The sequence below is a fragment of the Amphiura filiformis genome, chromosome 9, assembly GCF_039555335.1.
Source record: "Amphiura filiformis chromosome 9, Afil_fr2py, whole genome shotgun sequence".
In the NCBI taxonomy this organism is placed as follows: Eukaryota; Metazoa; Echinodermata; class Ophiuroidea; order Amphilepidida; family Amphiuridae; genus Amphiura; species Amphiura filiformis.
The window spans coordinates 35,078,600-35,106,229 of record NC_092636.1 but is presented as its reverse complement, the minus strand read 5'-3'; the positions used below and the strand labels follow the sequence as shown (position 1 = coordinate 35,106,229).

General features: G+C 37.5%; 2 protein-coding genes across 2 annotated transcripts in view; one reads left to right on the top strand and one right to left on the bottom strand.

Annotated features, from left to right (window-relative positions):
- The window catches only part of LOC140160923 (protein saal1-like), a 32,733-nt gene extending 12,450 nt beyond the window's left edge, over positions 1-20,283 (top strand). Inside the window, exons 4-11 of the mRNA XM_072184269.1 lie at positions 299-382; positions 888-967; positions 11,596-11,774; positions 13,342-13,465; positions 14,316-14,398; positions 15,238-15,411; positions 15,730-16,187; positions 16,540-20,283. Of these exons, the coding sequence (XP_072040370.1) occupies positions 299-382; positions 888-967; positions 11,596-11,774; positions 13,342-13,465; positions 14,316-14,398; positions 15,238-15,411; positions 15,730-16,187; positions 16,540-16,665 (1,308 nt within the window). The 3' untranslated portion in view covers positions 16,666-20,283. The remainder of the gene's footprint in view (positions 1-298; positions 383-887; positions 968-11,595; positions 11,775-13,341; positions 13,466-14,315; positions 14,399-15,237; positions 15,412-15,729; positions 16,188-16,539) is intronic.
- Positions 20,284-20,651: 368 nt separating this feature from the next.
- Positions 20,652-26,326, bottom strand: LOC140160925 (ras guanine nucleotide exchange factor A-like). The gene is made up of 5 exons (XM_072184273.1): positions 26,083-26,326; positions 25,611-25,739; positions 24,197-24,330; positions 21,571-21,884; positions 20,652-20,754 (listed from the first exon to the last, which is right to left on the bottom strand). Exons 1-4 carry the CDS (start codon positions 26,287-26,289, stop codon positions 21,737-21,739), a joined length of 618 nt encoding a protein of 205 aa, XP_072040374.1. The 5' UTR covers positions 26,290-26,326; the 3' UTR covers positions 20,652-20,754; positions 21,571-21,736.
- Positions 26,327-27,630: the final 1,304 nt, after the last annotated feature.

The window sequence follows — 27,630 nt, the reverse complement described above, 5'->3', positions numbered from 1 at the left end:
AGCAAACTCCCCGTCTAAAATGACAGCCAGACGGGTGGCTAGCTAAGACCCTGATTACATATATTCAATGCATGGGATTGATGTGTTTGAAATAGACATATTTATGGGGAGGGTTAACTAGATGTTTGGTTATTTTGAAATTCAGAAGTGTACTGTTTATTTTTGTTCTGCATGGTCATCTAATACTTGTACTGGCAGTTGAGGGGTCGTCACACCCATTTGATTTCTTCCTAATGCAAAGGAAATCAAACCATGGTAATAAGCTGATGTTTGTTTGTTTTTTGTACTGTAAAAACAGCTTGTATCTAAGTACCTGGAAGAATGGAAGACAGTGGATATATTACTGGATGTCATTGTCAAGAGTAATGCTCCCAGAGTTGTCGTAAGTTATTATTACAGAAATAAATAAAAACCCTTTATATCAAAGCCTTGAGATCACCTTTATATGTGACACGATCAAGGGAAATGAGTCAGATGTCGCTAATATTGATTTTGAGATATTGGCAAAGAAAGTGTTAAAATTCTTTTGTTTTATATTGTTTTCAGCAATTGATAAATTGACATAACTTCGCAAAGAAATGCCGTATCAACATGGGATTTTCAGTTTCTGAAAGCTCTAAATCTCCTCTTTAGAAACCAATGTAAAACTCATTTTCGACCAGGGTCAACATGTGACTCATTCCCCTTGATCATGTCACATATAACCAATACTATATCTCTTGTATGTCAGCATTGTATGTCTCAAAATTTGAGTGAAGACCCACCTTAAACAGTTATAATTGACTAAAAGTTGAAACATAAAAATATGATTGGAAACTTGATTGTTTATGCAGTTCATAGCAGATTGTATGACTTTTGGTTGTGTTTTATTCAATCATTTTCTGCAGGAAATTGCCATGGGGATTCTGGGTAATATGGCATGCAGTCCACCAATCGCGTTGAATTTCAGTGAAAATAAGCAACTAAGGTAAGCATGGGTTAGGGTTGTGAGACGACACTCAGATCTCAAAACTGAGGAGAGTGTAAGAGTGGAAGTTTGTGTAAGAGCTGGACAGTGGGTGAGCCTGTCATGCACAGACATAATAGTGATCTTGAATATTATACTAATGAGATACGATGTGTGGTAGCAAATTATGCCCATATTAGGTTTGTCGTTGGGATTGGGGTTGAAAGCAAAGCCTGGTTGGGGTTGAATGCAATGTGGTAAGGTGGCTTCAAATCAGTATAGGCAGTTTGTACAAAGTGCTGTGGTGGGCCTGGTTGGAGTTGAGAGCAATGAATAGATTAGGTCGCATGTCCTAAGGTAAGTTGACAATATTATTTATAAGGCCTACCCAGTCGCACTGCGGTTTTTAGCGGGATCCCGCAAATGGGGCGTACCTCATCCCATTTTTTCACACTTCTGTAGTAGCAATTAGCAAATCAAGGATCATTAATAGTAGTGGCACCAGTCGCGGTACGCCGCAGTACGACGGACCTCTGCACTGGTGCACATTGAAAAAACAATGTTCATTGTTTACTCTGGTTTAAATCATGGGTCAATATAACTAAAAAAAGATTCTAGGGAGTGTGTGAATGTGTGGGACGAATATAACTGTTTACTGTTACAGTATTAACCATCTATTGACAGTATTGGTAGCTAGTGATTTTTGCTTCACAGCCGACACATTGTGTTATCAAGGTGCTGTGTATGATGTATTGAATTCGTGTTGGAGCTGTTTTGGGGTTTATAAGATGGGTCCGAAAATTGGGTTTGATACTTTGATTTACTGATTGTATTAATAATATTAATACCACTGCACGTCGGTCTTTTTACGTGTATGACATACAGATACAATCTACACTTCTTCATGTCAAAGTTTCACAAAAAAAGAAACACCAGAATATTTCCTTATTTTGTTGAACGGATCACCGTCATTCCTCTCATACCGGGGGGAGGGGAGGGTTGGCGATCTTCAACCAGAAAGATTAAGGTGATAACAATGCATTGTTCACCTTTTTCTGAAAACAGATAGCCTAGGCCTATTATGCGTTTCTTGGTAAAAAAATAACTTATAGGCCCCGAATTAAGCCAGGTTTTCCCGGCCCTCGGCCCTCTCCTCCTGTCCAGGCAAAAATGCCATAAGAGTAAAGTTTGTTTCATGTACATACCGTATAGACCCACACGGTGACCCACACTTCGCTTGCAAGCAAAAACTGATGAGAAATCTTCCAAAATTATTTCCCGTGAGGCCTACATTTCGCTTACAATATGAAAAGCCGATGTAACCCCTGGGGCACTTGTAGGCCTATGTCAAAAGCGTTACGTGGATGACGCATGCATGACCATGCATGGATGTGCGAACTCATGGTCCCTTACGAGATCCCGTGGGGCATTGCTTTGCAGCTCCCTCCCTACCTGTCATGAGCCAAAGCATCCCCGGGGAAGCATGAAGTATCATAATGTCTTGTTGCTATAAACCTCAGCTCACACGAAGCCTGGTCGGAGATATCTGCCTGCCCAGGCCTAGCCCTGGGCCCGATTAATATTTCGGAGAAGTTTCACTACCGGGTGCTTTATAAAACGACTTGACATGATCATCGGAAAAAACATGTTGAAATTTTGAAAACAAGTCTCCGAGAAGGCGAGAATATGTAGCGGGCTATTTACTTCCTTGCCATCTAGGCCCAGAGGGCCTGATCTAGGCCAATAATTTAGTAGCCTACCATGGCAACAGTTGATGTTATTTCTGGAATGTTGCCAACATACCCTCTATCCCGAGACTAGTATACCAAGACATCTAGTTGTAACCATGTTATTCAACATGGGACGATGGTCTTTGTGGTCAGTGTCTGGTCTACGTGCAACCAATCACAGCGCTAGTTGGAAACAAGTTCACCTTATTATAATTTTATGAATGGGCTGTTGTCAACATATTACTCGATCCCGGTACTTATTCCTACTGTGTCTTAATTGATCAGGTTATTATTGGAGTGCGGGTGGGGTCCCGGGGTTGGGTGTCAGGCTTATAAATAAATAATTGAGGGGGTCATAGGCAAGCACGTTGTTACATATAGTTTCCGTCAATATTCCTGGCCAATAAGGGGGTTTTCATTTTCTTCAGGGGGGGGGGGGGTGTCCCAAATATATATGGGGGGTCATATTTTTTGGAAAGATTACCAAAAATTAATGCAGGAGTCACAAGATGACCACATATTCAAAAGACTGGTTTCAATACAATTTTAACCTTTTAGGGGCCCAGCAAACACAAAAACGTTTTAAAAACGCTTTTAAATAAGTTATATTTTGGCTTTTGGTTTAGGTAAAACGCTTTTAATAACATTAAAATGTCGGGTTATATAGAGGCCATGATAACGTTTTAACGTTTTGTATGAAAACACACTACAACAATATATTTTTAATGAAATCAAAAAATGTTATTGTAAACTATTTTTGCAAACATTTTTGCCAAATGTTGTGTCAATACTTAAATAACATTATGTTAAAATAGTTGAACCCAGCAAACACAAAAATGTTCTTAAAATGTTTTTTCAAAACCTTTTAATAACATTTAAATGTCGGGTTATATAAAGGTCATGAAATCGCTTTTAAAACGTTATTGAAAATATTTTGGGCAAACATTTTTCGCAAAATATTTTTTCAACCCCAAAATAACATTTTGTTTGAATGTTTTGTATCAAGTTTTCAAGAATGTTTTTGGAATGTTATTAAAACGTTTTTATACCCTTTATGTAACCCGACATTTAAACGGTTTCTGCAAAACATTTTTGTTTGCTGAGCAGTAGATTATCAAAAATGTTTTTAAGGTTATGAAAACGTTTTATACTCTTAATATACCCTTTATATAACCCGACATTTAAACGCTTTCTGACAACCTTTTATAACCTTTTGCGAATGATGTCGAAAACGTTTTGTGTTTGCTGGGGGTAAGGTGTAGGCCTATCGGTGGTGGTGGGTGGGGATCATTTTGCGAAATAGGGGGCGCAATTTTATTGACACCGACTTTTGGAAAAGTTGGGACACCCCCTCCGAAGAAAATGATAGCCCCTTAACTATAGGCTGGCAATAATAATTATGAGCCCGAGGGGGGATTTCCAAACGGCTTGCCAAACATCACTTGCCGCCCCCCACCCCCACTCGGCCTGCCAAAAAGTGCTTGTTGCTTGCCCCCCACCTGTCCTCCCCCTTCTCGGCTTGCCAAAATCTTTGCCCCTCCCCTCCTTTTTTCCACATGTCAAATTCTTTGTGATACCAATTTGCAAACCTAAAATGGTTTATATATTGCGAGCAGGAAAATTTGCATATTTACGCATTGCCGTACTGTTTTCGCAAGCCTTTTAGAGCGTTTTCTTTTAAAGGCGCCCCATGAATGTGTGCCAAAATCATTTTCCCCCCTCTCGTCTGGCCAAAATTGCTCCCCCAGCCTCGGCTTGCCAACAAATTTACCCTTCCACCATGGAATGTGCATGCCTTGTACATTTTACCCTGTACATTTACCCTCATTTTTGTTATTCCCCTCTTTTAATGCCCAGCATGTTCTTGATCCCCCTATATTTTCCAACCCCACCCAGGCGGGCGGATGACATGATCGAGCCAGCAACCCGTGAAACCGCCCGGCCGTATGGCATTTTCCATATACTGGTTAGTTTCGTGGGGTTCATTATCGAACCCCAACGGTTTTAGCTTGTATTTATATTATTTATCAACATAGGCCTATTTGTTTGTGATATTTCAAGCGTTTTAAAATTTCAAAATAATCCCATTCAATTACACGGTTGACGATGAAAATTTACTGAATTTAGGGACTGCACGTCATACACCACCTGACCCCACCAAAGTATTTATGAACACTCCCATAGTCCAAAATGCGTGCAAGCGAGACATTCGTTTTTAAATGTAATGCAATTTTCCTAAAAAGAGAAAAAACAAAGATTATTTTATCAACGCGTTTGTTGATCCCCAAAGTTTTCTTTAGCTTCCCGAAAAAAATGAGGTGATTGTTAAATTTAATACAATTAATTAATTAAATGAATTGATTTTGGTGATGATGAAGAAGAAAGAAAAAGGATGGCACTTGTGAGATTCGAGCCAGGAATGTCCATTATCATATCATAGGCTAGACAGGACTAAGAGTTTTACCACAGGTTTTTTTTTCAACGTGAAAATTAGAGTACTTATACTTTATGTGATAAATTATATAATAAAAACTCCCTTTAAAAGGGAAAGCCAGCCTCAATGTAGAAGAGGTCTTGTAATTAGTTTTGGTCAATGTGAAAGGCATTTTTTAGGATCACGGCTTACATCCATGTTACATGACAGTCCACCAAACCATCAACGATGAGAACTATACACTGAAACAGCAGAAAACATTAACTCCTAATCTCCTGTCAACTCTTTAATTCATTATTGTTCATTATTGTTAATTCATTATTGTTCTCCAAATTGTTCTGTTCTGGGTTTTTTTCAGCTTTTTACCCACGATATCTCAATATCCAATTTTTTAATACCATAACTTACGAACTCAATATCTTCGCTTAGGAATGTCTGATTTTTATTGGGGAAAACTGCGTTGTGTAGCAAAATAGCTCTTTATGTAAAAGCCTCAAAATTTATAAGCTGCCCAAAAGATGTCTGTTTTTGACATGATACGTCACATTTCTTAAAGACCCATTCAGTGATTCCAGCGCAAGAGTAAAAAAATTAAAATTGAAGGATAAGTCATTCAAATTGTCATTTGGTGTTTTTAAAATGGCAACTTTGGCAAAAAACGAAGAAAACAGCAGTATGACGAAGTTGAAGCCCCGCCATTCAAATACATGTAGCTAATTTATACACGGTCAGTATCTAAAAATACAGATTCGTATAATGTCTTATTTGGTCTCAAATAGGCCTACACGGCTTTTGGCTGAACCATTCGCAGGCTATGTTAGCACATCTATAGGCCTACATGCATAAGTCATATATTTATAATAAAGAAGTTATTAAATTAAGAAAGTAAGACAATTTATTTATCTATTAGTGCATGTCAAATGGGTACATTGTTCAATACTATAGGCCTACATGCATAAATTATGCCTATATTATAGCTAGGCCCTAAAAACTTTATTTTGCATCGGATTTTTCCCGTTGAAAAGACAAAACTAATGTTTATGATAATAACTATTTCATCAATAACATTTTGAGTCATTTTTATCCATAAAACGACACAGGATAGGATAGATAACTACTTTCACATCAATATGGTCCATATGATCACAGATTGTTGCGAAGCTTTGAAATGACGATATGATGAAAATTTTGATTCTATAGATCTGTTATCAACATGATATCACGCTGTTCAGTGGTCAAGGAGTAAGGACCCCCGGTCAAGGACACTGATATGACATCGTAGGTGATGTCAGATTTTCTTCTGCTGACCATATGATGCTGTATATTAACTATTATTGTTACATTTTATGCCTATACCTAGAACTTTTAAAGTCATAATTAATTCAAACATAACTTTGGTAATACTCACTCGTTTTCATTCGTTGAAACGGCAAAACATACTTACTTTTCCTTACAAATCAAATTACGATAATTTAAAAAAATTCCACCGCAAAAAATAAGTCATTCCAATACCAATAAAAGATAATCTCTTGAGCAAACCATGGAAATAAGAGAATATTCTCTTATTTCCATGGGCAAACTGACCCCATCCCTGAAACAGGTACCAGCCCGCGAATGGGCTGGCGAAAACCCAGACAAACACATAAAGTTGCGTTCTTTCCCCTTCAATTCCAATTTATTTTGCATCTATTTACTTTCTCAATAATAATTTCAATTTTTATGGGCCTTTATAAATGATAAAGATCTGATAATTACCCGGGGATAATTAATCATTATTTACAGATATCGCACGTGCATGCATCTTCCGAATTGTATATACACGCATGAACGTCATCACAGATTTATCAATATTCAGTTTCTTCTTGTTTCTTTTTTGTAAAATTTTTCCTGCTTGTCTCACAAATATCTCCAATATCATATAACCAATAGGCCAACAAAAGCTAACAAATATCTAGAGCATTCGATTATAATGTGGATTGGAATTAAAATTTAGAGCATAAAAGAAAATTTCGAAAGTTAATGTGACTTTCTTATAATACATATTTTGGGAAATGGTGCCGGCAGGCATGATTAATAATTAATGAGCTATGAAACTTCTACCGAATCACTATACGCAATGGCATCGCGCTATGAGGTTATTTTCTCTCATTCATTCATCAAAATGACCACGTGACCATTAATACGCCCGTGATCTCGTGTCGGAAGCATGTTTTGGGCGGGGACTGATGTAGTTGGCCCCTGGATTTTATTATTATTTCTTATTTTAATATACTAACAGGTGGAACTTTTTCTGACTGAAGTAAATAGGATAGAATAGGTCCAAGAAGAGAAGAAGATCTTCTCTGGTCTAAGGAATCAAACTGTGAATATCAAGCATGCGTTTTAAATATAAAAGGCTCTGACATATTTCGATAATAAAATCAATTTTAGAAACAAAATTAGATTAAACTAGTAAATATTTTATCATACACTATTTTTACATCGATTTGACAAAAAATACGAATGCATTCAAGGATTTTGAATTTTTTGGGAAAAAATTACACATTTTTGCAACGGTTATCTTGGCTCCTTTCCTTCTCTCTCTGAAAATTAGGCAGCAACCCAGAACTGTTTTAACAGCCAGAGAGGGGGGGGGCACAGGGACATTTTTCATTATTTTTCTTCAAATCTTTTAAAAGTTTTGTATCAACTTTTATATCTTGACCCAAAATTGTTCCCAGTCTCACTGAATGACCCCTTTTTTGGTCAGAATTTCCTCAGTCTCACGGAATGATTCCTTTTTTGGGACCTTCTCACTGAAAGACCACCTTTTTTGGGTGTCTAGGCTCTCATCGAAAGACCCTATTTTCAACTGCTGTCCGCAGATTCCGTCACTTCCAAAGTCGAGTGCCCCCGGCCTACAGCTATAAAGGTGACGAAACACACTGAGCAGCAATTTTGTCACGGGAAATAATATTGAAAGTGCAGTCTTTCTAAAATATTTGTTTTGTTTTAAACGGTAAATTTTGTTTTTTAAAAACGTATTTGTGGTCAATTAGAATGCAAAAAGATGAAAAATGGATTTTTATAAATTAAGGTCGGTATTCTTTTTTACACTTTTTCCCTTTTTCAAAATTAGGGCGGTCGATTGTGGCCAAATATAATAATGTCATTGAAAGAAAATCGAATTGGCCAAAATACTGCAGATTGAAAATGTTTTTGATTTGAACTGACTGGCAACACGAAAATCGAAGTGGCAAATGCGATGCAGATTATAATAATATTATTGACTTGTGGCTGCCAAATCCCATGCAATTGATTTAATCTGGCAATTAGGTGTGAACTGCCAAATCCCATGCAATTGATTTAATCTGGCAATTAGGATAGAGTTGTAAACACGGTCCTGATCCCGCCAATCGAGAACAATTCACGCACAGTGGTAAACAGAATTAACAGATTAGCTCATTATACTATTGAATGCTCAAACAATGTTAATTGGGGCGGCGATTCAATCAGGAGGTGTATTACGATCAGATAATGACAACCTACTGAAATAGAAAATTTGAATTTACTGAAAACAAGGAAATACTGTACATTGTCACAAACGTTTTCAGGACTATAATTATTTTTATTAATGAAGCTTGGTTGATCATGAAATTGATACGACTCGATTAAAAAGGTACGACTTTGAAGCATGTTTTAGATCGCCCAATGTTTTCATTTATCATGAAAAGGGGAAACCCGACTCTGTGCGAAGCATTTTTCAAATATACTAATTAAACATTTTAATTAAGTACATTTTAAGGAATTAAGCTCATATAAAATTATATAAAAATCAGATTCTTCTCTCTTGGGAAGATTTATTATAAATATGGACTACACTTTTCAGCATAACTTCTGATTCTGATATCGTAGAAAAAATATGCAGGGAATACTTGCACCCTCCTTTCTAGAAATACCGCGAAACTGGAAAAGATTGCCCTTTCGCACGGGTGTATGAAAACACGAGGCGATTGTGCAGATTTTTAATGCGGAAAAGGGGATTGCCGTGATGCCGTGTATTGCATGCGACGAGCGACTGATGTTTTCAGGACAGTTATCTGAAGTTCTCGTGGTATAAAAACAGTTCTATAACCCATATTAGGCTCATTTATTTATTGGTGTGTTGAAATCGAAAACCTTTCTAGGTTAAACCCAGGGTCTGGGTTAAACCATTTTTTACCAATTTACCAGCGATTTTAAAATGAGTCTTATTTTCAGGGTCATTTTTTAATAAAGAAATCATTAATCCAGAATGGCTCACAATCGGCTTTAAAAAAGCTAAAATCCAAAAGCTTCAACCCCGCCAGGCCATTTCCCATATAACTATGTTAATTAACAATATAAACATGATTTAAGATAAGTGAACTTGAGTTTTATACATCCAGATCGAGTAGATAGTGACAATGTTTGTTCTTCCATGCTTCCAAATAGGTATGTAAATAGATCGGTGCTGGAAGCTTACCGCTGTAAGCTTCAGTATTGAGTTGATGCGATAGTGTTTATTGATCAGTCTCACACTTTTTGGTGATAAAACAGATTAGCCGATAACAACTAATTGTGTCGGCGGCCTGCGGTATAAAAAACAATAGATGCGGCGCGTCCGTTCTACTGCAGGAAACCTTATAAATAATATTGTCAGCTTACCTAAGTTGGGTACAATTTCCATTACATGGTCAAAAATGACAAAAAATGTATTTTTTTGATATGTTGTATATATTGACAACCTCTAATAATTAACACCATTTTTAACTTTAACACCTGCTTAATTTTTGAGATAATGCTTAATTACTAATTACTTCATACACAGGCGTCTATGTAAATCTCAATTTTCAAATGTGTTTTTCTCAAATCGGACCTCAATTACAAAAATGACTGTAAAATTTTTATCTTATGCAAGAATGTCATCAGATTTGGAGGATATGTTCCCAATACATTCATGCTTCAAATGAACTATTTAAAATAATTGTACGTATGTTAATTACATTGTGAAGGTCAATGACCTTTTTACGAGTAATTAGCGAGACGGTTATTCTATTATTGAGGAAATGACTATCAAGAATAGAAATATACAGTAGCTTGTTGCTAAAAATACTGAAATTCAACTAGGATTTCATTAAAAATGAAAAAAAATGGAACATATGCGACTATTTGTGACTTTAAGGTGGTACTACACACCTTGATAAATTTGTGACTATTTTTGCATTTTTCTCAAAAAATAATATCACACTGGTAAAAAAAGTTATGTATATTATAGGGGTAAGGAATCAAGTTACTACACTGGAATTTCAGTGACTCAAGGCAAGCGGTACGTTATTTATGATAAGAAAAGAGGTACCACGAGAATGTACCTCATTTCTTAACATATATAATGAACCCCTTGTCTTGAATCACTGAAATTTCAGTGAAGTAATTGGATTCCTTGCCCCTATAATAAACATATTACTTTTGTTACCAGTGTGTAGCTACTTTGTGAGAAAAATGCAAAATTAGTAACAAAATTTATCAGGGGGTGTAGTACCACCTTAAGTAGTCAGTAATTTTTTTAGTTGTACAAATTCAACATTCAAAGCTGTCAATACATCATACCCTCCCTAGATTTGAAAAAAGTAACCAGTAGTTTTGACATGCTGACATGTGAATTTTCACATAGGCCCTATTGTACACTCCCGCATCCGCCTGCTCCACATCCGCCTGCTCCTCCACCCTGGCATTTTTCATTTCAACTGATGTGATTTTTTTACTGAATAATGTATAATTATATGCTTCGCTAGACTGAAAGAGTATAATATTAGGCTTAAAATGAGGTATCCACCACTGCTGTAGGATATGGGGTTACGGAAAGACAATCAAATTTGTATCTTAATTTTCAGAAAAGTGTAATCCCTCCACCCTTTTAGCATACCCAACTTATGACATGCGACCATTACACCTTTTTTTGCCTGGAGGTGGTCTAAAAGTGTGAAATATTTTAAAAAGAAGAGTCAAATTCAGTAACAGATGTCACAATTACATTTTAGACAGGGAGGGAGGGGTCAGCTTCTGAAGAAACTATTGTAGTTTCATTTATAGGATGTTTTCGATTCCTAATACTTTAACAAACATGTCAAAGGTCTTCCTTAGGTCTTTGTCTCATGTTTTTGTGCAAATGCAAAATGCCATTTGTGCAGTCTGTGAGCTTAAAACTGTTAGGTTTTATCATTTAATTTATAGAAAAATAAAAAATGTCCTTAAAATAAAGAGCATGCATATTAAAGGGGTCCTTGAATAAGAAAGTCTATGTAAATATGGGAAATAAATAGCAGGAGACATTGGGGTATTTGTTTTATATAAAAAGATACATTGATTACAGCCGTCTTATATAATGTGTCATCTAGTACAACAACAGTTTCATTTGCCAGTGTCCGCCTCATCCGGTCCTGTTTCCTCTCATATATTTTCTTTGTTTTGATTTTTTTTTCACACAGAGACCTTGTACTAGCCACACTTGGGTCAAGTGATGCACGGACACTGATAGAGACGACACGCCTGATAACCACCTGTCTCAGTATGCAGGCTTCACAGGAGTTATGGTTATCTGCCATTAGCATTGGGGAGAAGGAAGTCTTTGACAAACTCTGCTTCATTTTACAGAGTTCAACAAATTGTAAGAAGCTGAAAATGTAGTTGGATAAATTGATCAATCTGTTAATGCGAGATTTATGTACTGTGCTTTAAAATTTTGTATACTGTCATCAGGAAAATTGTTCAATGTGTAACTGGGAAATATACCAGTTTTATCTTTCCCTGGTGCCATATGGCTGTCAAACATAAACATTGAAAACAAAATTGTGCACTCGACCAGGTTTGAACCAGTGACATTCAGATCTCTTGATGTAGCCAAGTAATAATAATTTAGTTGTTGAAATTCCTTCCATTGGCCAAAGGAACAGCCTGTCTTTTCCAAATACAACAGTGGATACTCTTAAAATGTCCAGAATGTATACTTTATGATTTATTTAACAATTAATCTACAAATTATTTGGATCTTATGTTGAATTTTGATGTGTCAGGCTCATCCATTATCAAGGAAAATTGACAGGTATTAATCACTTTGATACAGCTTGTATCAGATGTCTAGTGTGTTAAAGTTCAATATCTTTTGTGCCTATTGCCACCAGATTATGAAAGGCTTACTACATTGTCTATTCTACTACTGGCCTGCAGAATGTGAGATGGATTAATGCAAAATGCACAAAAAATATTGAACCAGGGAATAATAAATTTGGGATATGACAGCTAAGTTCAGCAGTAGTAAAACTATGCAAGCCGCCATTACCCTGTCATTGTGTATCCTGGAAGAAATGGCATCCTGATGGCGACGCCCATGCCTGTGTCAAATTATTGGTACCCGGTGGTTTCTTTTCATTCACGCTTTGTATCGTGCGAACAATAACCAGCCATTTTCTGTCACAGGTTTGGTAGGATGCATTTATGCAAAAAGCAAACAAAATGTTGAACTAGTCTATAATACTGGCCTTTCTCACTTACAGACATTTCAATAAAGTCAATGCTATGTCACCTGCCCAGGGATACTCAGTTGGTTTGTGTAGGTAGCTGCCTCTGTGAAGAAAGTGGACACACCCAAATTATGTCAACTTTGCAATGGCATAGTTTTTATCCAAATTTAGGATACTTACCTTGAAAGGGGATCATTGATAAACGAAATGGCTGAAAATGTGACATGTGTTTGTGGAAGGTCCCCTTTTGATGCTCAGTGACATGCCCAGTGAATTGGAATGATCTTGTCATTATCAAGTCTCTTCCTCACTCGCTCACTATGTTTTTGCTCGTCTCCCATCCTTGATTAGATTGTCAAGTTTTCCGTGTCACGGAAAAACGGAAAAATCCACGGAATTTAAGAAAAAAACGGGCACCACTGAAATTTGCGAAAAACATGTTTTTCCTTTAGAAAAATAAAAATAAAGAAAAAATAATGAGATTGTGAGGTAAAAATAATGAAAATGAAGCTTGTCTTCAAAGATATCAACCTTAAAACAACTAAAAATATAATGCAAGTAACTTCTTTTTACCCCGATTTTAAGCGGTGCGCATCTTCTGTAAGCATACCTAGCACAAGAGCATTCCATCCTTTCTAATGAAATCACAGAATTGATTAATTTAAATCACCCTTTACCCTTGATCTATTTTTCCATTTTTCTTTCATATATCAGGTGACTTATTACATGCTACATCTAACCTAGTAGACACAGTATTGGATGTTGATGAAGAGATCCTCAATGATTGGGCTACTACCACACTCATTCAAGCAGTCACAGAAGCACACAAACAAGTCATGTAAGTTGACACCAGACCTGCCAACTGTCCCTCATTTTGAGGGACTGTCCCTCATTTGGGTTTGACCAAAGTGAAAATGAGGGACAGTCCTGTTTTCTGACAAGTTCAGTGATGACAAATTTAAATGTAAGAACAGCAGAAAATGTCACTTTAAAATGTGCTATAGCATTCTCTTTAGTCTATTGTGATAAATTCAGACCTGCAAACCCTTCTCTGAATTCTGAAAGTATTGCACACCTCAAGTCTTTGAATTTGTCGGTACCTGGTTTGTGTACATGGACAAGGTTTTGGTTTCAATGTCCCTCATTCTGACTTCGGTTGGTTGGCAGGTCTATGACACTGCCAAAATGTGTCATATAATTTGATCATTTTTATTAAGGTTTTGTGATTTTAATATTTTTAAGGCTTTCACCCCCATCAATAGTGACAACGTTTTAGTAACACCTCATGTTAAAAGATCAAGGTGGGCATTTTTTTTGCTTTTGGTGATAATGAAATAGTCCTATTAAACTTTCAATTGATCTGATTCTGTCGGTTAAAATGTTCATTAAACACTGAAAATTGCCTTCTTACACATAAGTACACATACATATCAAAGCCATGGTCATAGATATTCTGGCCCAGAATACTTCACTCATCAAACTTTTTTGTATGTTTTAGACAGACATAGTTAACAATTTCTGTAAAATCTGTGATTTTAATCACAGATTTTACAGTTTTTGATCAAGTTTTAAAAAAGTTGATCAAATAAACCTGACTTTTGTTGGACAGAAATATCCTTTGTGAATGCAGAATTGCTCTCTTCATGTGAAGTAAGATATACTACATTTTAATCCTTTTTATATTTCAGAAAAGAAAAGCCTGAGGTAGTCAGTATGTTGTTACATATTTTAAATATTTTATCAACAACAGACACAGGAGTGGAAACACTTGGTAAGTTTTAGGAATAAATTTGTTTTTTTCACTCCCATTAGTACTATTAGGAGATAGAGAATAGGAACAACAACTTGCAACTACAGATTAATACATAATTGGAAAGCCCCGTGCCTGTCCCTACGGGCATGAATTTAGCTGTCGCCGGTACAGTATTTGAACCTGTAGTCTAAGTTTGTTTGGCTTATATAAGATGAAAATTATTCCGGTTTTGTTACTGCACGCGTCAATAAAGTCCCAACTCACGCTTGCGTAAATTCACATAAACAGTCACGCATTACACAACACACACCTAGCATAAGCACTGCGCCCAACTGCGTACATGTCATTCTATATTAATACATGGTGTTATGAGTCTTATTTTTCCGCCTTATAATATAAGCCAAACAAACTTGAGCAACTTTTCTCATCTGAAGGCACACAGAGCATTCAACTTGTCAGCATTTACACGTTTGCTTGCTTTCCCTCATGATTCCACTATTTTTAGTCTGCTAACATACACATCAAACGATGTGTCATCAATTCCCACAGAGAAATCCTACCTTCTGTGATACGTTTGTAACACTGTTCTAGTGATTTTTTGTGTTAGTGGTGATTTTGTTCTCAAAACAAGTACCATTTTACTGACACAAGCAGAATATGGCTAACAGACTTGATAACAGTGGTGTTAGGCACCACACTATGGCTCACTCATATCTTTTTAACAACTTGTCCGATTGGTTTTATTTGAACCAGTTGCTGTTGGCACAACATGTTAATTGCATAATTTTAGTATATTTTATCAGAAAAATACCACCAGACTAATAGGCCTAATTGTTTTGTTTGGTTTCTCCTAACAGTGGAGACTACAGAATCCATCTTGCCCCTTGTGATTGGTTACATCAGCAGCGTATGCGAACAAGACGATGTCATGAGTGTAAGAGGGCGTGAACACAGCATATCATCTGCAGTATCAGTACTTGATGTATTAGCTAATACATCACCACCAAACCTGGATGCTGTACTTAAGCACAGTGAGTATTACACTTAAAAATGTTTGTACCATAAGGTTTATACCTCTGTTTTTATGCAATAAGGTTTGGGACATTTATTTTATGAGCATAAGGTCTTATTAATGAACTACCACATGACATGATTTTTGAAATTCAAAATGCTTACAAGCCTAAAATTTGATTTTGAAAAGAGCTCTGCTGAGCATTTTGTAAACTAACATATTCATTACTCATTTTATGGGCTCTTTGGAGTGCATGGATGAAAGTTGAAGTTCCTGAAGTTGACGTGATGAAATGACACACCGGTAAAATCAAATTAATTTTCCTTGTTTCCACCAGATCCAAAGACCCTACCTCATCTTTTGTGCATCTTGGCAGCAGCCAAAGACACCAGCCCAGGTCCATCCGAACCAAAAAAGATGATGATTGAACAACCAACGTTACCAAAGAATGGCGAGGAGTCTTCATCTTCACCGAGCGATATTGCATCAGCATCGCAGTCTGATAAGAAAACAGAGGTTTCCCAGCATGCACCGGGAGGAGACGAGGCTTCCCAAGATTCATCAGTGGCAGAGGTATCCCAGAATGCAACAGTGGCAGAGGTTTCCAAAGATGCATCAGTGGCAGATGTTACCCAAGATGCATCAGCAACAAAGGTTACCCAGAATGCACCTGTAGAGGTTGATGATTCTGATGATGAAGAAATAGAATGTGTTGCTGTAGTGACCAAAGAGAGTAATTTTTTGACAGATGTGCTCATGGAATTCTTTTGCAATCTCTTGGAAAACCATGATGCGGTAAGTTGTGTTTGCTTATTTCATTTATGTGGAACAGGATCACTATTAGAGTACTAACTTCATAGTAGCGCTATCTAATAGATACAGTCGGTTCCAATCAGAGTAAGGCCCGATTGTCGGCTACACTTGCCTGTCCTATAAAAATACCCCGACCAGCTATCTACGGCGACCCCCTTCACAAGGTCACTTGTGCCTGGCTGAAGTTTCGTCAGCGTTAGATTTCAGCTGTTAATGCCTAGATATGCTCTGACATAAAAAAAATAATAAAATAAAATAGATATTATTACGATAATGTACCTAGTGTTACCTATTCTGAACTTGGATGCATTTTCATTTCATTTCTTTACTACAGGGAACATCTGATCTCATAAGCTGTATCAATTCTTGCAAGAAGGAACACTTAGATATGTTGAAACAATCCCTGACAGAGACTAACCCAGAGTTATTACAGGTGTTAGACACCAAACCATCTGGATGACAATAATATAGTTCATCATTGTCTACCTGAAGGCAGGGAAGTGAATAATAATGCTAGGTTATACATTGGTTCGCTTCAAGTTCGGTAGTGACGTCAGTGCTTTATCGCGGTTGCGCTGCAAGCATACCAACAAGCCGCCCTTGTGCTCTGCGTGATTAACTTTACCAGCGTGATTCGAAACTACAACCGGTGGAATACGTACGTACGTCACTGCTGAACTTGAGGTGAGCCAAAGAATAAATGACTTGAATATGATTCACAGTTTAAAGCTGTTGTAAGCATACTTCGTTTGACAATCCATCAACTTTGGGAACAAATCAGTTTGCTAGTACTGTATATTTGGTTCGCTTCAAGTTCGGTAGTGACGTCGATGCTTTTTCGCGGTTGCGCTGCAAGCATACCAACAAGCCACCCTTGTACGCGTGTGTATATGCTCTGCGCAATTAACTTTACCAGCGCGTTTCGAAACTGCGACCAGTGAAATACGTACGTACGTCACTGCTGAACTTGAGGTGAGCCAAAGAATAGATGACTTGGAATATGATTCACAGTTTGAAGCTGTTGTAAGCATACTTCGATTGACAATCCATTGACTTTGCACCTAGGTTTCATTATCATTGAGGTATAGGACTTTTTTATTTTTTCGGAGAAGAGCAGGTAGGGCAACTGCTTGATTATATTTCTACATGTTCATACTACATACTCTGAAAATTTTAGAAAATTCGCACAAGTCCGTTTTTTTTAAATCACATTTTTGTTCCTAAAATGGGGTTATAGTGCCCTCAACGGGCACTCCCTCCATAGGGCTACATGTAAAGACCAGTTATAGACAAATGGCCCTAAAATAAAACGGACTCGTGCGAATTTCTTCAAATTTTGCATATGATGTAGATTTAACATCTGGAGTGTAATGCAAGTGATGTCGTTGCTGCTCTTCTAAATTCATTTTTAAAATGTCTGCCTCAGACCAAGGTGTTTGGGAACAAATCATTTTGCTAGTACTGTATATTTTGGATCAGTACTGAAAAAGGTGAAGTTTATAGATTGGCCATGGTCACACACAAGTTTCTTTTGTCATTTTGTCATAATTTCCTGTTGTGACATGATCAAAATGATGTGACAATGGTAGTGCATGTATACAAGCTTGCTAACCACATTGTGGTTATTGTACACTTGTGATGTTCTGTAAATAATGTTAACAAACTGCTCTACTACTGTCACTGTTCATTGAGAAACATGTTACAATGTTGCATTTAAAAGTTTTTTGGCACTTTATTTGTAAGCGAACAATGAATTTGAGTTGTCACAAACTTCTCATGTGGTAATATGATTGTAATTATTATCGTAATGAAAATGGAAATAACGTCTGTGTGACCTTGGTCCAGTTTGGTTTGTTTATTTATAAGCCAAAGAAACCCCTATGTTGTATAACATACCATAGACTCTCACTGAAAATGGGCTATTCCAGATGAAATCCATACACCCTCTATTGAAGGCATGGGCTTAATCTTCCACACAGGGAGTGTGGATTTCAAATAGGGTTACCTGAATGCATAACTCCATATGAAATCTAAACCACCTGTGTGGAAGATTAAGATCACATCTTCCACAGGGGGTGTATGGATTTCAACTGGAATAGCCCATTGCTGGTGCACAGGATGTTGTGTGGTATAGACGTTATCATGGAGAGCTAATAAAGTGCACAATATGCCAATAAAACTGTCAATATGTGATCCTTGGTTTCTGTGCTGGAAGTCAAATTGTACCAAAGTCCCCTCCCACAGTACAATATGGGTATTGCATAACAAAGGAGATGGATTGACCTCTGAATTTGATCTATTTTTATTCCTTGTGGGGAGGAATTTTGGTACAAATAGACTTCTGGTAAAGAAATCCAGGATCCACTAATCATGGTTTCTCATTAGGGTCTATATCAGGTTATTGACATGTCACATCAACATGGATGTTTTAAGGCCATGTTATCGTCAAGCATGTACTACGAAGGGACATTCCAGGCTCTGTCCTGTCTAATGAGGTAGAACCACAGAATTAGAGGAGAACCGGGACTCCCTATACCGCCACATACAACCGCGCCGTCAGCTATGGGGAGAAAATTGGGGGTATTTGTGTCCTTACCGACAGTGTGCGGAGACAAACTAAAACAATTCTAAGCGTCTCATCTGAAGCGTTTTGGTACTCGCGTGCAGGTCGCATCAAGTGCGTCTCTCAAATGTGCCCATCATCCATTTCACGCTCGAATGACAACAACCGCCTCAAGTACATTCCGAGGGAAACCTAACACCCCAATTTTTGCTCCATGCCTGTATCAAGATGGCGGTTAAGTCTCGATTCTCTTTCTTTAATTCTGTGGGTAGAACCAAAGAGTACAGTCTGCCATGTTTGCATGTTGCTCATGGAGGGCAAATAGTGTTTCGCATGATATTGTTATGTACCTTGCAAACTTCAATTCAAAGTGTGTTGTTGGTTGCACTCTGAATGCGTAAAACTTTATAACACTCCAGCTAAAAGATGCAAATTATTGTTTGATTTCGGGCTCTTGGCAAAAAACGCTGAAGGTACACTTTTTGCCCTCTGTGAGCGACAAATAAAAAGGGTGGATTTACAATAGCGTTACAAAAGGAGCAATGTTGAGTCTGTACGCTTTGATATAATCTCTTTGGTCCTGTCTCAGAGAGGTGTCCGAAATGTCAGTAAGAACACTAAAAGTGTATGGACAGAAGCACATGTTATACAACAGACACTGCACTTGTGTGAATACACTATGCACACATACACTGACGATGTAAATTTGCAAATGTATGAGACTCAACCCTGCCCCTACTATCTGCCAAGAAAGGCTAATTTTGAGCTCCAGTATTGGTTTATTATTAATTTATTGTTTTCTAGCTTGCCCATAAGAGTATTATTGTTCAAAAGGGTTTTGGTAATAAAAATGAAATTTTACTCAGTTTCTTTAGCATACAGGCCCACTTGGCCTAGGTTATAGTAAGGGATAGTAGGGCTTTATACTTTGATCAGCTCGTAATCGGCGGGAATTATTAGGCTTTTACCACTACGCCGAAAAGTATATCCACGTTAAGAAGGATATAATTGATCTGTCTGGTCTATATTTTGTGTGTTGAAGAAAAGTAGGCAAAGTATAGGACTTCAAATAATAATTTGTAATACTTCTAGCGAGATGTCACAAGACAATTCTCCAAATAAAATATATTGATATTAATTCGCGATGTTACAAGGCCCGCCGATTACAAGCTGATCAAACTATAGTAGGTGCCAGGTCACTTTGGGGAGATTGTGTTTACCATTACCATAATGAACAGTCAATAAATTGTATTATATGTTTGTATGATATTCTTAATACACACTATGCTTGCTAAAAAAAATTATCCTATTTTGATGGTTTCTTCTTTTTTGTGTGTTTAAAAAAAAAGCTGAGAGTTTTGAGCCATGTGCAGTGTTAGCCAATTTAGCATTTGCCTCCTTATTGAGCAACATCCTCTGTCGTTTTTTCTCACTTCGTCTGTGGTGCTCTTTCTCGATTTGCTGCTTTCTTGCTAAGCGCAAAAGTCTTTCCGTTTCACTCTTCGTCAAGGATTTCTCACTATCATCAGATGTTTCCATATAATGTTTGCTTACAACTTGGTCCTGTTTTGAAGGTTTCATCTCTGTCTTGTCTTGAAATAAAGCAGACATTTTCGTTCCTTGTGAAGTGCTAGCCAATTTAGCAGTTGCCTCTTCAGCTAGCAAAATCCTCTGCCGTCTTCTCTCACATCGTCTATGGTACTCCTCCTCGATTCTTAGTTTGTTTGCGTTTCGCAAATGTCTATCCTCCCGCGTCTTTAGCAAATCCTCTTTTTGGCAAGAGGTTTTCCAGATCTCAACTTCATCAGGCAGTTGATTACGTAGCCAGAAATCCCTGACCTGTGGTAGATCAACCCAATTGTATTGGATGGCAGAAATCTGATAGTGAAATAGGGTTTCATTCATCTGGTAGGCGGGGGATTTATGTACAACGGCAGTGTGAGAGGGCGCTGCTACCCAGTTACCCACTGATTTCTTGTCATTAACCTGACAAAGACAAAAGGCATTGACCAAATTAATCTTCCTTTTTTGTTCATAAATGTATTCATAGGTTCCAAAATAAAACCAAAAGTTTTGAGACGATATGATGGAGTAAATGTGGATTTGTTTCTTAATCATAAGTTACTCATTATCAGAGAGCCCAAGTAGAAATTTATTCAGTAAAAAGGAAAAAGCATAGTGATTTATAATAGTGTGATGCGCACAAGTATGAGCACACAAAAGTATACTACAGTAATTTGCTGACCACTGTCTGTGACCCAAGACACACTTTAGAAATCATTTAGCAACATTATGGGATTTGTAGCTAAGAAGCGCACACCTATACAAGTAGGTTGGGTGAAGTTTGTTTGTATTTCATCTTAATACTAATTACGGCGTGTCCGTCCGTCCGCATTTCTCTGTCCACTGGCTTATCGCGTGCACGCATCGCTTTCGCTATCGCGTGCACGTGGCTTTCGCTAACGCCATGCGTCTTGCGGTGCGCTATCGCGTAGTGTGCGGAGTACCGACGGGCGCAGTGCGAGCATCGGAAAGTATTACATACAGTGACTAACAGGTGCATCTCATCGGACCAATAGGCCTATTTTTAAGACATGATTAACATCATTGAGAGCGTATATCGTAGTAGTTTGAAAGGTCAGGACAAGTATTATGGGTAACAGGTGTTGGGTAATTAGAGATAGGCCTATCACGAGAACCGCCCAACCCGAGAACCGCGAAATCTAGTTAAATATATTTAGGGAGGGTTTTAGTGCTGGCCCAATTTGCTCCAAAGAAGTAATAATATTCAAATACACAAACCTTCTTGAATATCTGTGAGCATGAGTTGTCTTGCTCCTCAACACTCGCATCCTCATCCTCATAATGGTAACACACAGCTGCAGTGGCAGAGGAGCAGTCGTGATCATCACTCTCTTTATCAACATGAAATTTCTTTTTATATTGAGTTCTCATCCCACCATCATCCTCAACAGTGAAGAGACCAATTAAATTCTTGAAGAAAGCTCCAAGGAATGGTAAGTAAGGGGGGATTCAACTCGGCTCTCTCTAGATGAGCAAAGTATTCGGGAGAACAGCCTTCATCAACCATCAGATGGGCTAGTTTGTTGTACACCCTGTGTGATAATATCATTATGAGTTTGACAGACTGCCGAATCTGGATTTGTGTGTTTGTTAAATTTATGTTACCTTTGAATTCTCTTTGAATCTTGCCACATTAACTTGCCCTATTCGCCAATTCAAGAGAATTCATGTGTAACACCCGGGTGTAACACTAATTTAACAAACAGGTAAATCCAGGTTTGGCAGTCTGTCAAACTCATAACTATTATGATTATTTTCATGGTTAAAAATTATTGTGATCCTGTTTAAACTTCAAACTTCTTGGCATAATTTTTGACAACATTTTAAGACTGACCCCATATAAGCATGATTATATTCATGGTTAAAATTGCAACAACTGTACACACTCAAAACAAATTTTTAAGAAATATTTTGATCGTTTCAGACAGGGTTTTCTTTAAGCATTTTGCTGAAGGGGTATTTTCAAATTTTTTTGACCCTTTCAATTGTGAATTTTTCCTCTGAAGGAGTCAAAAACATTGCCCAATGGGGTATTTTTATAACATTATTTTTGAAGACATTTTTAACAATTATGTTTGTTTTTGGAGCCATAGGCGAGATCCGGGGGGGTGAGAAATCTCCCCAATATTTTGCCAGGGGATGGTCCATACAATCATCCCCCAATGTTGACGCCTGTATGTGGGTTTCTGACCAAATTAACCTCATATTTGGTCATTTTAGCCCCCCAGTCAAAAAGAAATCTACGTCACTGTTTGGAGCAGTGGCGGATCTAGAGCAGTCAGAAGGGTGGGGACAATTTTAAAATAAAATAATACTATTTAAAAATGCCCCCTGAGAAGTAAGAAACTATTGTAAAATGAAGACCTAATTGGAGCAATTTGGTGGATCATTTTGGCACTATTAATGTGTAAAATTTTAGTTTAAAAAAGCCGAACATTTGTGAAATGAACAGTCCATGGACATGATCATGATGGAGCCTTCGGACGGCAAGTTTCCCTATTATGGTAGGCCTATAAATTGTGTTAAACATTATTGGCAAATGTCGAAAGCAGAAGTGAAAGTAGCCATTTGTTTATCAACTACGCAGGGTGATGTTCCCCCCAGAACTTGGAAAATTTGGCAAAATGAAGACCTAATTGAAGCGATTTGGTGGACCATTTTGGCACTATTACTGTGTAAAATTTAAGTTGAAAAACCGAAAATTGTGAAATGACGGTCCATGAAGCCTTTCTTTGTCACGTTTTCCATATTAGGCTTATAAATTGTGTTATAAATAGGGCCTAAATTGACAAATGTCGAAAGCAGAAGCGAAAATGGTCACTTGTTTATCCACTACGCATGGGGGTGTCTGAGGTGGATATTCACCCCTGAGAGGGAAAATTTTGCAAAATTAAAGTCCAATTGAAGACATTTGGTGCATCATTTAAACAGAAAAAAGGACCCGGACCCAATTTGCAAGATTTCAAACTGACACCTTTTAGAGACTCGCAAATCACTAAAACATGCATGGATTAATGCTGCCAAAATGTGATGGGCCCTACATATCGGGAGTAGGTCCTAAATGCCAAAAGGCGAGAATAAATGCACAATATCGGGTGTTTCTCTATTCAAATCTTGCAATATCTGAACGTATCGTTTTCAAGATTTTGTCACGCGTGGACTTTGGGACTTTGGATTTGAAGGAGTCAGCAAAGTGCCTGAACGCGTAAATACGCGTGTTTTGTGCGTTAAAGAAAACCCTGGTTTCAGAGTAAGTTTAGTAATTGGTATAATCGGTATGTGGGTTTTATCAAATTAACCTCATATTTGGTCATTTTAGCCTAAAAAAGTGCAAATTTCTGCACGCTTCATATGCATTTATTCCACTTTGCACCATATTTCACCAGTTTCACTTCAATATCACAAAAAATTTCTCATGCTTCGTGGGCATTGGTACCAATAATTTATTCTGTCATCAAAAGGTACTGTTGCAAGAAACACCCTATCCGAGGTATCCCCCACTGTCAAAAAGAAATCTACGCCACTGCTAAATATGAGGCAAATAAAATGCTCTTACTATAGCCAAAATAAAATGCTCTTACTATAGCCAAAATAACATTCTCGATCATGAGAGGATGTACCTTCTGCGTCAGCGTACTTTTCATAGAATAACACGATCCCGCGACCTGCATGACCGAACCTTGACCTTGCCTAGCAACGACCGTGTGATTGGTCAATTCTCAAAAGCTGTGTTTGCGCCCTAAGCGCCGGTATTTGCGTAGTACGCTCAACACAAATAACTCTGCATACCCAATTTGGCTCTCATGATCGAGAATTAATTATTTTGGCTATATATTATACCTACTTGTGCTCATCAGGATACTGTTCCTCAAAATCACACCATGAATATTGTAGCCTATAAATACTTGGCACTTGCATCCCACATAAGATTGCTTTCAATGAGTGGAAATTCTGTAACTCAAAGCATTTTTCCGCTACCTGCAGAAACATGCAAAGAAAGGAAAGAAAGAAATGTGAGGATAGACATTATTAGCTATTCCAGTTGAAATCCATATACAACCTTATGGAAGACATAATCTTAATCTTGCACACAGAAGTGTATACTATGCCATAGTCGAATTTTATTAAACATGTTATTATTAGTCATGATGAACCCATTTCGTTGAACTCAAAATTATACTGATGTTTATTACGATTAAAGTATTCAATAGTAAAATGGTCATAAAGAATTAAGACTATCAGATGATTAGTGACAATAAAAGTAATTGAATGCAACATTATCTTGCATAATTATAATGGCTCACTTTAATACTGAACATGAACAATTCTGATTTTGGAATCTACCAGTTTATTGATAGCGAACCACGAAAATCCGACTATGGACTTTGAATTTTAAGCAGAACTTTGCCCCGGGACTTTGCTCTCTAAAAACACACTGTCAAGCACACTTGTTTATTATTATTGTTCAGTCCATTAACCACAAGTACTAAGCATGGTATAGTACAAGACGCCGCTAGATGTTTGATGAGAGATTAACTTTCGCGTCAACACAAAAAGCGCCGCAAATACCACAGATAGTTGTGTACGTGTAGTTAATGGTAATGGCGTGGGCCGGAAGATTTAAACCATAGCGAGATATGGGCGACCAATCACAAGGCAGATCCATTTAAAGATGCATTACATCATGGCCAATTTTAGATGGGCCAGAAATTGGCCTAACTCTCCATAGAGTCCCGTGTTAAAAATCTTAACCGCAAGGCAAAGTCAGAAGCTAACAAACAGAGGGAGTGCGGTGACTGAAAAGATCAGATACAGATGTGAAAATCTATCAGTTGCACACAAATCAATATAAATCAGAGTTTTATGCTTAAATGTAATAGCCAGAGTGTGCAAAATGGGCAAGTGGACTACGGAGAAGTCTAACAGGAGTGTAGGTTTCAAATGGAGTCGCCCATTCAGGTAACCCCATTTGAAAGTCACACACCCTGTGTGGAAGATTAAGGTCATGTCATCCAATGGGGGTGTATGTATTTCAACTGGAATAGCCCATACAATGATTGTATTCAATGGATATTTATGAAGTGTGTATTTTGGTGTATTCCAAACTTTTTGACAAATAACTTTATATTGAAGAAAATTTAATATTCAGTGTTTTGTTGGAGAGTTTTTGTTGGTGAATGAAATGTTTATAAATTAAGTCATGTTTGTGACCCACCATGTTTGTAAATTAAGTGTAGCAGAAACCTGTTTATTCTTACCGTAGTAAAGTAAGCCATAGCGCTAGCTCTAGCCCAGTCATAGTTCTTTTTGACAATCTCAGCTGAAACAGTCCTTACAACTCGTTCAAAGAACTCAATTAACCTCATGACGTTTGGTGCCTTGGAATGCTGAAAAAAATTGTGTAAATGTCAATTATTGAATTATTAGAAAACTGAGAATGCTTTATATTGAGCAAAGTTGAGTTTAGGGTGCTAAAGATTGAAGATAAAGGTAGACATATCTTTGAGTTAGAGGTGGTCAAACTTCACTGTTATGTATTTTGAGTTTCTGCAGCCTGTGACCTCCAACTCATAAATGCCATTTCCCTCCGAGATTTTGTTAGTCATTTCAAACCTCATCTCGGACTAGAACTCTCCAACTTCCACTGAAATCCAACTTTGATTTTGCCCCGAAAAAAAAATCCTGGTGCCGCCACTGCCACTAACTTGAACATCTTTGAACAAGTTATACCTTATCAGGCTTCATCCACATACAATCCACTAACTCTGACTCGTGAATCATCAGGAATAACTCCTTGTCAATTAAAGTCAACTCTCTTGCCATTGCTTCAGGAGATACATCAGCAATCATGGTGACTCTCTCAGGTAAATCCACCGCCCATTCTGGGAGGTTGGCTACATGAAGGATGCTGTATTTGGAGGAGTCTGTTGCCTTCATAGTACTTCCTTTATTCACATGTAACCTGCTCCGTAGCATATCTGAATAATAAACAATAAGGAAATCTTAGGCTATCTTAATTTAATAGTTTGTCTCATAGCTCCCGGGTGCATTAATGAATTTGCCTGTGTTTTGCACGTTATTCCCGGTGAAGTTGAGTAAATTTCATTTTGGTCCGCTGTTTTATATTTATTCAAATCCACCACAACTATCTCAAGTCTTGACTTGATCAGACGTAAAGATTGCCTAAATCATAAATTATAATAAAATTCTTCGTCTTTACCACAGGTGGTGTATCAAAAAGCTTGTCCCACAGATAAAAAAAATTAAATAAATAAATAAACGCATTCAACATTAGGTTTTCAACTTGGAATGGCTTAGAAACAAACTGTTGAATTAAGATTGCCTCAGTTTCAGGTAATTCTTGAATCAATTGATATTGTGGTACTCTACATACATGCAGGGCTGTCAACTCTCACGCATTGGCCATGAGTCTCACGCATTGGGTCACTTTCTCACGCCAAGGTAGTATAATATCACGCCTAGGTAGTAAATCTCACGCAAAAAGCTGGAAAATGAGTACAATCTCACGCATCGTCATGAATAATTTGTTGCTCCTACCCCCCCATGGTACAAAATGAACATTGAGTCCGCAAATCCCGCACGGCTCTGTCTCACGCCAAGCAATTCCAAAAAGTTGACAGCCCTGATACATGGTTAATTCATATGTATGGGGGTGCATAGGTGTGTTGGTTCTCTGGGTGCAAGAAGCAAGCCAAGTCTGATCTATGGACCTTCAGTAAGGGGACTGGGTGTGTCAGTCTACCTGAGGTCATTTGCAATCAGGATTAAACAGGCAAATAATGTCATTTTGGTTCACTATTTTGGACAGCCATCATAATGATTTTTTATGCCTCCACCTTAGTGTGGCAAATAATGTTATGGTCTTTTTGGGGTCAAGTGAAATTGAACCTGTTAAAATGATGGGCGTCAAGGTGGAGGCATTGCAGCCGGCACTTTGCGTCGAGAACCGTGAAATTCTAGTTTATTATTCATTGTTAAGAATAAAACACAATTAGTAGTAATATTTAGCTTTATTCCATATAGTAATAGGCATATTTCACACACTTTTATCTCTAAAAAATGTGAGGACTTCTGAATATGTAACACAATATGGTCCATAGAGGCCAAAGGCAGCAAGTTTGAAGTAAAAACAAAAAACAAAAAACAAAAACTGAAGAAAATAGACATCACAAAACTTAACCATGTATGTTAGATCTTTGGTGTTTTCAGTATATTATAGCCCGGTATTTGTATAATGTAATAATTATAGTAATTCAA